General features: G+C 35.2%; 1 protein-coding gene across 1 annotated transcript; it reads right to left on the minus strand.

The window, feature by feature from the left end:
• Window positions 1-47: 47 nt before the first annotated feature.
• On the minus strand, window positions 48-6,378 carry LOC138316327 (apolipoprotein D-like). Its single transcript, XM_069257998.1, has 5 exons — window positions 6,161-6,378; window positions 5,560-5,693; window positions 5,180-5,259; window positions 4,583-4,663; window positions 48-3,935 (listed from the first exon to the last, which is right to left on the minus strand). The coding sequence occupies exons 1-5, from the start codon at window positions 6,284-6,286 to the stop codon at window positions 3,802-3,804; spliced, it is 555 nt and encodes a 184-aa protein (XP_069114099.1). The 5' UTR covers window positions 6,287-6,378; the 3' UTR covers window positions 48-3,801.
• Window positions 6,379-12,533: the final 6,155 nt, after the last annotated feature.

Consider the following 12,533-nt stretch of genomic DNA (forward strand, 5'->3'; position numbering starts at 1 on the left):
TTTTTTCCGGGGGAACGCCTCATTTAATTAAGAAACTCCAATGCAAATGAAACTAATCGGTCGAGGTACTGTGAGTGACCTTTTATTTTTCCTCAAAATTTTAAACAATGTTATATAAATGATGGTGTCGAAGAAGAAATCACATTTATCTTTTTTTCTAAATACTTTACCTGTTAAAGGATATTTCATGTTAAGTTATAGCTTCGTACTGTTTTATTTTGTTATATTTTCATTTGCTTGGGACTGACACTTCATAACCTTACCAACCAAAAAGGGAATTTATGAGATCATAATCATTCTCCTATCACTCCCGTTGATGTAGTGCTATGTGTAAAATTTATTGTGACGTCGTTCTTGGCGACGTCATGACGTAATGACGCAATGCGCGTTTTTTGTGCGTACTTGCGTGCTTCCGGAATGAAAAACCCAAATTATTATATGTTATTCGCAACAATATTTGTAGTTATGATTTTGAAATGTTGAATATCATAAAGATGAAACATAATGATTAAAATGTTGGAAGTGCACTGATGATTTTATTTTTATTTCCATGGACTTATTTTGTTTTACCGCGAATGACGTCGGGAGTTCTCATGATGTCGGAGATACTTATGACAACACAAGAAGAGGCTCCACTGACGGGGGCAGCGGGTAATTTGATTTGGTATAGCGATTACAGTGTATATTACAGGTTGGCTTAAAAATAATACAAACCGGAAATATTTAAGCAACCGCGGCCCCAAAGTTACAGTAAAAGGAATGGTATCTTTATTAGAAAACTTTACTAGTAAACTTGTTGACTAAACTTTAAACGTTAATTAAGAACCATTAACATTAAATCTAGATATTAGTGAAAGCCAGCCTAAAGCTAAATGTACAATTAGTTAGTACATGTATTACTAAATCTAGATATTAGTGAAAGCCAGCCTAAAGCTAAATGTACAATTAGTTAGTACATGTATTACTAAATCTAGATATTAGTGAAAGCCAGCCTAAAGCTAAATGTACAATTAGTAAGTACATGTATTACTAAATGACATAATTCATTTGCAAAATATTAGCAAAGACCACATTATAAATCATGAAATGCTTACAATATATGAATCCATCATCATTTAAACGAAATTATCATAGCCGTATAAAAATTTGATGGTAAAAAAGAATAATTATAAAATCGCTTTAACCACGTTACGTCACATGACGTCAGTCTTATTTTGTTACACTATACATTTGCACTATATGTCGCACATAATCACACCTGTGGAGCTCAATTTTTTTAAAAATAGATATCTACCTAGCCTTCACTTACTATTTAGTGATATAACAAGATATTTATATCCTCGTAAGTTAAGCGATACAACGTGTAAATATCACATGATAACTCGCGAAATAAAGTGTTGTCCCTACTTAAATAACTCCAACCGACTTTCGAGATCAGAAACTGTCCGGTGACCTCATAATCACAAAATCATAAATACGCGTTCTATTTTCGTTGAGTTTGGGCATTTCAAATATCAGTTACATTTTAATAACGTTAAACATTATACATTTTGTCTTTTGATTTTTTTTCTGGATGTGTACTTTGTGAAGTTAAAACATTTTGACAATGTTAATGCCAGTCAATCGAAGTCTAGATAAATTTTCAATGGCATTTTGGGGTCATTTTTCAAAGATGAAAAATGACCCGAGGTCAGTTTTCTAGGGGGGGGTCCATTTTCAACGTTACACCGGCTAACATCTTTAGCCGTCAGCGGCGTAGCTAGGTTTGGAAGGACCTGCATGCTTGGGGGTGCAGGGGGCGAAGCCCCGGTAGGGGATATGGGGCGCGAAGCCCCCCCCCCCCAGAAGCTGACGGGATATTGTTGTAATGTAATAACTATTTTACCTCTTTGGTAACTATAAACGTATATATAAATGAATAAATGGAGGTCACGATATTAAGGTTTATAACCATGCGAAAATTATACACAAAATTAGAACAGTGGCGATTTTATATTGTCTACATTGTATAATCCTACTATACTAGACTCCTCTGACCAGTGCTCGAGCAAAAAATACGGATTTTGGCTGTGAAAAATAAAATAGTAATAAATGGCTGAATTTAAATTATTTTAATTTTAGGACACAATTTTGGCGAATATTTTAAAAGAATTAGGATTAAGTTCGCGTGTTTGGTTTGTTAACGATAGCAAGTCAAAAACCACTACCAAAATGGTGGAAATTGCGTAACACCAGTCCCCGAACACGTCAATAAAAATTTCTACCTATTCTAGTCTATTTAGATATATTTTTTTTTCTAAAAATCAATAACAAAAAATATTTTCTAAATCCACAACCTGAACTTCATATTCGACAAAAAACAGAGCCAACTATTTCGTACCACGGAAATCATTGGATAACACGCGTTTTAACGGGCTGGAACTGGAAGTGAATCAAAATGAAACATGTTGTTAGTGCTATTTTTGAGATGTTTTGCTATCATTTAACATAATTATTTGTTTTTAGAATATTTCTAACTTTCATGCGATGTGGTTTATTTTGGTGATCGTAAGTATTTGCCGATTCAAAATCCTCATTTGCTGGAGGGATCTAATATTTTCTTCGACATGATTCAAACATAACCACATTTAACAAATTGGTAACAGGAAATATATCGACTATTCTAATAAATGTCCTTGATGGCCAATACATTAAGTCTTTCAAATGTGCACAAAGTTATGTTAGTCATACAGCCGGTCATATCACGTGTATTTTACGTCATTTATATTCTGCAGCGTTACGTGTATACAAATGTTACATTTTTTTCTGAATGTACAAAAATGTTAGCCAGATTATTTTTGCATGCTCGTACCCAGAAGTTATTGTACCCAAATTGATACTACATTGATACTGTACACAAATTGTTACTAAATTGATACTACATTGATACTGTACTCAAATTGTTACTAAATTGATACTGTACTCAAATTGTTACTTAATTGATACTGTACTCAAATTGTTACTTAATTGATACTGTACTCAAATTGTTACTTAATTGATACTGTACTCAAATTGTTACTTAATTGATACTGTACTCAAATTGTTACTAAATTGATACTGTTCTCAAATTGATACTACATTGATACTGTACACAATTTGTTACTTAATTGATACTGTACACAAATTGTTACTTAATTGATACTGTACTCAAATTGTTACTTAAATGATACTGTACTCAAATTGTTACTAAATTGATACTGTACTCAAATTGTTACTAAATTGATACTGTACTCAAATTGTTACTAAATTGATACTGTACACAAATTGTTACTAAATTGATACTGTACTCAAATTGTTACTTAATTAATACTGTACTCAAATTGATACTACATTGATATTGTACACAAATTGTTACTAAATTGATACTGTACACAAATTGATACTACATTGATACTGTACACAAATTGTTACTAAATTGATACTGTACTCAAATTATTACTAAATTGATACTGTACTCAAATTGTTACTAAATTGATACTGTACTCAAATTGTTACTAAATTGATACTGTACTCAAATTGTTACTTAATTGATACTGTACTCAAATTGTTACTTAATTGATACTGTACTCAAATTGATACTACATTGATATTGTACACAAATTGTTACTAAATTGATACTGTACACAAATTGTTACTAAATTGATACTGTACTCAAATTAATACCCTTAATATCTTGGTTAATTGCTTCTCACATATTGTTACAATGCCTAATGTGATAACAATAATCATCACTGAATTGGAAATAGCATCTTTGTCAATCTATCAGCAGTTCGTTTGGTCACTTGTGACCAGCAGGCTGGTATTACCCCCAAGGTTGGTCAGATAGCGATGAAGACATCTTTCCTTCCTCGGACTGATTTTTGGCTGTCGCTCGCGTGACAAAATAAACGCCCATTCTGTAATTGGGGAAAAAAGCGTAAGAACTATAAGATATGAGCTGTGGTGTAGAAACATACAGTATTATACGATCATGCTAAATCCTGACATTTGAGGCAGGCGTTTTTCTTATTTTGTATAAAATTCTGGGTTCTGCCACTTTTCCAAAATAAACCGGATACTCAAGTTAATCTTATCTCGTTATATCATGAAAAGTTATCTCGTTATGAGATAGGTTATTTCGTTATAACGAGATAAAAAAAATACTGCATGGAACGTATAGGCTTCAGTAATTTGCATCTGATGGTTAGATCTAGACAGTATTCGAGTTTGACCCACATGCACATTGGCTGCCTTTTGTATATTACTTTAAAATCCTAAGCTGGAAACCATTGGCTTTTTAAGTATTTATATAATGGTATAAAACGTAACTACACTAATGGATATTGACAATATCTTCGTGACTTTTCACAGAAACCAACTTTGACATAGTAGGTTAATGCATTTTCTCATGAATTATCGCTCTATACTTTCTTTAAACGTCACAATACAATATATAAACTTACTGTGGTTGCTATAGTAACAAGAAATGTTTCCTTGTGGTAGCGGGATATGTTGAACACCATAAGTTGAAGATTGACAGTCTAGAGATAATAAAGAGACTTACCTAATTTCGTCGAGTCGTCGCATCCATACAAAACGGCGTACTTTTTGTAGTCCGTGAATAAAACATTCTGCTCTAGGCCTGCTGTTAAAAATGATAAATGATCAACGTTATCGTATGGAATCGTACTTCATGTATGCAGTAAGATTATTCTGAATAAAGTCATTGGCAAGTGGATATATCATCCACAATAATAAATAATGATGTTGTGTTCGCGGCTATGGTCAGCACCCGTCCATTAGAACAGCATGCAGTTATGTTAAGTAACTATAAATCCAGTGTTCGTTTCCACACCCTATCATTTACAAACTTTTGTACATTTCTGATCAGTAATTTTGCAAGTACAAAATATTTCATCTGAATTACCTTTTTTGTATTTATCAATGAAACTATTGTCAAAAACATGGTTATCAATCGTCTATTTTTGAACTTTCATTACCATGGTAATCGACGAAGAATAATCATACGAACTAAGGCTGGTTTAGGAGGAAATCTCACTTAATTAACAGTAATAGGGCGAGGAAAGTAAGGTCAATGTATACAACAGGGGTTCAGTAATCATTTTGTAACACACATTCCTATAATAAGAAGAAAACTTACTAATGTTATCGAGGAACAGGTTAAAATGATTTGGTTTTCCCATTACATTAACAAGTGTGCCTTTCGATGTTTCGTCAAAACTGAAAATTTCAAAGTTACATTTAAAACAAAATAAAACAGTACGAAGCTATAACTAAACATGAAATATCCTTTAACAGGTAAAGTATTTAGAAAAAAAGATAAATGTGATTTCTTCTTCGACACCATCATTTATATAACATTGTTTAAAACTTTGATGAAAAATAAAAGGTCACTCACAGTACCTCGACCGATAAGTTTCATTTGCATTGAAGTTTATTAATTAAATGAGGTATTCCCCCACACAAAAAACCCCAAAAACAGTCGTTTAGGAGAAGAAATATTAAATTAATTCATCTTACACTCCTTGCTCTAGCCGATTGTATGTCACCTTCATGTCGCCATTTTTCCTCGGACAATACCTGTAGGAAATACAGGTTGTGTTAATCTGTAGAAAGTTGTTGAATCGTTGGTATTCGTACCATACACCTTTATACTGTAGAAACAGAAACATCAAAAACAGAAATAATAAAGTATTCGATGACAAACTTGAATGATAAACGGAGTTGAAGTGAGTTTCCTTCATGTTACAAAGCCATGCTTCTCAGACAATCAGATGTCCATTCACGTTGCAATTGATCAAATTAAGCATTATTCTCAATATCTTTTGGGGCTATGGAGTCATAAACAAAAACGTTTTACAATATTACTTGACGTACAATTCTTTCGGCCTATGGAAAAATGATCTCAAATATCTAACCTATAGAAATGAGTGTAACTTATAAAATTAAATTATCAAAAAATGTTCTTAATTTTATTTTCAAACCCTCTGCGAATATTCCAATCTTATCGACCGAGTTGACGTGTTGTTTCATCAGTTGTCTTAGCAGACTAAATGATGGAACACAAAAAGTAGATGAAATGTTGAATTAGGACAGATAATGATAAATTGATATAGTTTACCTTCTGTGGGCTAAAATCTTTAATGACTGGACTTTTCGGACAGCTAAATATATTGCCAAATCCATTTCCATCTTTAAAGTATATAGTTATGGCCAACAGGAAAAGCAATTTCGCGTAGGCAGCCATTATGTGTCTTCTGTCGTGCTCAGCTTACAATTGCGCCTTCCCTACTTATACCAAAGTTTTTATATCAGACAAATGTGTGTGTATGTATTCTATTTATTGATGTGTATATGAATAGCATATAACCCTGGAAGGTTTCCACTGATGTCCATGACAGTTTGGTAATACGTGACTAATTGATCATAATGGAATTTGTAAGATATGATATATATGTATATGATGCATTCCATTCAGGGTTAAGTGGCACAACAAATTAAAGAGTTTGTTAGAGGGACAGACACATGATATAGTGACGTTAACTATGACGTAACTGACTGTGCACTGTTTATGTGGATCATCACCATATTCGCGCAATTTAACCCATCCTTCGCCGAGAACTATTTCAGATATCTTTTACTAAATAAGCTTCATCAACGTTCCTTTCCGAAAAACATTTGCCGTAGTATCACAGTTTTTGTTTTCACACTGCTAATAATATAACATAGAATAGGCGCCATATATTTCTCTTTTTCTTGCCGATGGAAAGTTAGTTGTGTGATATTTCTCTTAGTCATGCCGATGGAAAGTTAGTTGTGCGATATTTCTCCTAGTCATGCCGGTGGAAAGTTAGTTGTGCGATATTTCTCTAAATCATTTCGATGGAAAGTTAGTTCTTTAAATAAATACAATAAGGTTAACCATCACAGTTAAGGATTAAAGAGTTATCCCTCAAAACTGACCAAGCAGGTTTCAATTAGAGTTAGAAACATTACCTTTATATAAACAGAATAACGCATATTTAACAATCAGATTAGCCTCTAATCATAAAAGAAACGTAATATTTGTTAGCTTGGCCATAAAAGATGTGACCAAATGCAGAAATAAGTGTTCCTTTTTTAAAAATCGTACATAAAAACATATAGCCTTTCACGTGAACTTTCGAATTGCTAGCAACTTATTAGAACTTATTAGGACAAATGTTTGGTGGGTGTATGAACTAAAAGCAAATTAAATTGAAATATCACATTCCCAAACTAGCAAAGATAATCAGTCTTCATTATAAGACTCTATCATTCGTGGATATGAAGGATAGGGATATTCTACCCGAGGGTCACAAAATGTTGTAAAACCCGAGGCTTGCTCAGGGTTTTACAACGTTTTGTGATTCCGAGGGTAGAATATCCTTATCCTTCATATCCACTTATGAAAAAGTATTTTCCTCTCATACCTCAATGTTTTCTTGCAATTTTAATTCTATTAATTTCCGACATTTTGAAATAAATTCCAAAAAACGCGACTGCTAGTCAAATCTCCATCCAAAAAAGCGTGATATTTTCAACGCGGATCCCGTTGTTTTTATCTTTTAAAGTAATCCATCTTAATTTAATTTCAAAAAGAAATTGTTAAAATTGTGCCAAGAAAATAGTAATTTTATTGACGCTGTGACGTCACGAGGCTTTATTGCATGGGTAGCCATGCCATACAGCTTCAGGCGACATGGGTGTAGTGCTCTGAAACAGCCATTATTACTCACACGTGTAGGTATGAGATAAAATCTTATCTCAAATGGCAACACAGTACAAAACACGTTCCCATGACATGTAATAACCACTATGTAATATACTGTTAATTAACTTTTGAGAAGGATGAGTTGATGACGAAGTAGAGCAGAAAAGCCATAAACACACCAACTTATCAAGTAATACATTTAAAATATTGCAACGTCGCTGTCTATTATTCAAATAGTCGCAAACGTTTATTGAGTTCGTCTGGTCTCGGCTTAGAAACTTACTTTGGAAGACATAAATAACTCCAACTCGTAAATAAATTACAAGTTATAATATCAAAAAGTACAACACATTCATAAACTTCAGCATTCACATAAATATTTTACAACATATTCATGTATGTATAAATTATCTCAAAAATCACCTTCGCCTCAACAACAGATTCCAGTCGGAAGCTATTGGAAATATTGGCGAATGTTGGCGATTATCGGCGATTATTGGCGATTATTGACGACTTAGCCTACCACTGATGATAATAAAGAAATTGTGATAAACTTATTTAAAACTACACGAGAGCACCAATAACTATGATTGTCATTGATAAATATTCATTATTACTCTATTATAAAAAAAATCCAAATTATGGCGAATATTGCAGACGGGAGATATATACATGTATATATACTATATAATGTAGTATAAATTATTGGTGATGTTCTTTTAACAAAAACGCCCAAATATTTATATCATTAGTTCTTTACCTCTTCAGCTATATTCATGATTCTGATGGGAAAGTATATCTGTATATAAAGCTGGTATGAGGAGTTTGTGGAGAAAAACCGTCTCCTGGGAGGAGGAAAATCGCTGTCTTTATACAATTATACTATCGACCAATCAAAAGGCGCGATACAAATAAAATTACCCGGATGTACAATTCTCTAGATTTAACATGCGATGTGCTTACGCTTACTTAAGAGAATAAGGTCAGAGAGTTCCGAAAGTTAAATAAAGATGGCGATCTACAAACTAGACTGGATTACCTGTCTTGGTACAAATTCTCTCTGCTAGGCTGCGCTTATAAATACTATTTTCGGAGCGAAGCCTAGTGGAGAGTAGAAAAACTACGACAGGCAATTCAGTATATCTACAAACTGGCAGACGCTGACTGATAATGTACAACAATAAATTACTATTATATGGAAACTTCTATTCATAAAAGGTATGTCACATTTACTTTAGACAACATTACTAATTCTGATGAATATACTACAAATGATCCTAATATGTTATCCTAGATAAACGAAATGAGGATGGACATCGTACATACAAGAATATATACATTGATAGCTACGGTAATGAACCTAAGTTTCTGTATAAACATCGCTAAGATTAGCAACAACTATTTACCTAATACATGTGCACAATATTGAATGAACATTTAGCTATGTATATTTTCCGAGTAGAGATGCCATATGATGCGGCTACTATAACAAAACCCTACAAGTTAAACAATTACACTAGATAATATTTACAAAATGAACGACATTACATTGCCCCCTTCTTCATAAAGTTTTGGTCTCCAAAAGAATTATTATATTTTGAAAATATGAAATACATATATATAGTTTTGTAATGAAATGTCATCTTCATCCCGCGTTTACTCCCGCGTTAAATATTTTCACATGCGCACTTTCATTTTTCTTGTCTATCCTAATATTCACTCACGCACTTTCATTTTTCTTGTCTGTCCTAATGTTCACCCGTTAAAAAATGTTCTTCAATGTCGCTATATTCATTCGCCCACTTTCATTTTTCTTGTCTATCCTAATGTTCACTCGCGGAAAATTATTCTTGGATGTCTCAATATTCACTCGCGCACTTTCATTTTTCTTGTCTATCCTAATGTTCACTCATGTAAAATTATTCTTGAATGTCTCAACTCGCGCACTTCTCTCAAGACTGTTACAAGAATTGTGCTTCTTATTGGAATCCTGGTTCAATCTGGTTTGGCTGGCTTAGCTTCATGGTGATGGCCGTTTGTATTCCTTCTAACTTACATACAAATACCTATAGAATTTGATGGCAGTGTCCTCAGGTCGCAAACCACACCGTTACGACGATAATTGAGAATGAACTCTGTGATTTTTGTAGCAGATAAAGTCTCTGGGACCCGAAACTCATCGAGAGATAAATCTGGGTCGCATTTGGTTGGCGCTCCTCCGGTGCTCAGGATTAGTTTGGCCTGGTCTTTGGCCTTCCACAAACGAAAGAGACGTAATGCCGCTTGACCGCGCTTTCCGCTTGGGCTTATCATTTCCAGATCTAATCTGGAGACATCTTTCCAACCATGTTTGTAATTTCTTCGGCTGAATAACGACAGGTACTTTAAAAACTGATAGGGAAAGTTCGAATGTTTCTCTTGTACGTGTCGGACAGCTCGGAACATCTTTTCAACAGACCCCGTTCTCTGTGTTATAAGACTCCGTTTTCTTTGTTATTAGACCCGTTTCTTTGTGTTATTTAACCCCGTTCTTTGTGTTATTAGACCCCGTTCTCTGTGTTATTAGACCCCGTTCTCCGTGTTATTAGACTCATTCGCTGTGTTTTTGACCCCGTTCTCTATGTTATTTAACCCCGTTCTTTGTGTTATTTAACCCCGTTCTCTGTGTTATTAGACCCCGTTCTCTGTGTTATTAGACCCATCTCTGTGTTATTAGACCCCGTTCTCCGTGTTATTAGACTCATTCGCTGTGTTTTTGACCCCGTTCTCTATGTTATTTAACCCCGTTCTTTGTGTTATTTAACCCCGTTCTCTGTGTTATTAGACCCCGTTCTCTGTGTTATTAGACCCCGTTCTCCGTGTTATTAGACTCATTCGCTGTGTTTTTGACCCCGTTCTCTGTGTTATTTAACCCCGTTCTCTATGTTATTTAACCCCGTTCTTTGTGTTATTTAACCCCGTTCTCTGTGTTATTAGACCCGTTCTCTGTGTTATTAGACCTCGTTCTCTGTGTTATTGGACCTCCGTTCTCTGTGTTATTTTGACCCAGTTCTCCATGTTATTAAACCCAGTTCTCTGTGTTATTTCACCCTGTTCTGTGTTATTAGACCCCGTTCTCTTTGTTATTAGATCTCGTTCTCTGTGTTATTGGACCCCGTTCTCTGTGTTATAGACCTCGTTCTCCGTGTTATTAGAACCCGTTCTCTGTGTTATAAGACCCTATCTCTGTGTTATTAGACCCCTTTCTCTGTGTTATTATACCTCGTTCTCTGTGTTATTTGACCCCGTTCTCTGTGTTATTAGACCCTGTTTCTGTGTTCTTAGGTCTCGTTTCTGTGTTATTAGCCTCATTCTCTGTGTTTTTGACCCCCCTTTCTCTGTGTTATTAAACCCCATTATCTGTGTTATTAGACCCCGTTCTCTGTGTTATTAGATCTCGTTCTCTGTGTTATTAGATCTCGTTCTCTGTGTTATTTGACCCCGTTCTTTGTGTTATTAAACCCCATTATCTTTGTGTTATTTAGACCCCGTTCTCTGTGTTATTAGACCCGTTTCTATTTGACTCTTCTGTGTTATTTACCCCGTTCTCTGTGTTATTTGACTCCCGTTCTCTGTGTTATTAGACCCTCATTATCTGTGTTATTAGACCTCGTTCTCTGTGTTATTAGACCCTGTTCTCTGTGTTATTAGGTCCCGTGTCTGTGTTATTAGACCCCGTTCTCTGTGTTATTAGACCCCTCTGTGTTCTCTGTGTTATTAGACCCGTTCTCTGTGTTATTAGACCCGTTCTCTGTGTTATTAGACCCCGTTCTCTGTGTTATTAGACCCCGTTCTCTGTGTTATTAGACCCCGTTCTCTGTGTTATTAGACCCCGTTCTCTGTGTTATTAGACCCCGTTCTCTGTGTTATTAGACCCCGTTCTCTGTGTTATAAGACCCCGTTCTCTGTGTTATTAGGTCTCGTGTCTGTGTTATTAAACCCCGTTCTCTGTGTTATTAGACCCCGTTCTCTGTGTTATTGGACCCCGTTCTCTGTGTTATTAGACCCCGTTCTCTGTGTTATTAGACCCCGTTCTCTGTGTTATTAGACCCCGTTCTCTGTGTTATTAGACCCCGTTCTCTGTGTTATTAGACCCCGTTCTCTGTCTTATTTAACCCCGTTCTCTGTGTTATTAGACCCGTTCTCTGTGTTATTAGGTCTCGTGTCTGTGTTATTAGACCCCGTTCTCTGTGTTATTAGACCCCGTTCTCTGTGTTATTAGACCCCGTTCTCTGTGTTATTAGACCCCGTTCTCTGTGTTATTAGACCCCGTTCTCTGTGTTATTAGACCCCGTTCTCTGTGTTATTAGACCCCGTTCTCTGTGTTATTAGACCCCGTTCTCTGTGTTATTAGACCCCGTTCTCTGTGTTATTAGACCCCGTTCTCTGTGTTATTTAACCCCGTTCTCTGTGTTATTAGACCCCGTTCTCTGTGTTATTAGACCCCGTTCTCTGTGTTATTAGACCCCGTTCTCTGTGTTATTAGACCCGTTCTCTGTGTTATTAGAACCCCGTTCTCTGTGTTATAAGACCCCGTTCTCTGTGTTATTAGACCCCGTATCTCTGTGTTATTAGACCCCGTTCTCTGTGTTATTAGACCTCGTTCTCTGTGTTATTGACCCCGTTCTCTGTGTTATTAGACCCTCGTTCTCTGTGTTTTTAGACCTCGTTCTCTGTGTTATTAGACCCATTCTCTGTGTTATTTGACCCCGTTCTCTGTGTT

This window comes from Argopecten irradians, chromosome 2 (assembly GCF_041381155.1).
Source record: "Argopecten irradians isolate NY chromosome 2, Ai_NY, whole genome shotgun sequence".
Classification (NCBI taxonomy): Eukaryota; Metazoa; Mollusca; class Bivalvia; order Pectinida; family Pectinidae; genus Argopecten; species Argopecten irradians.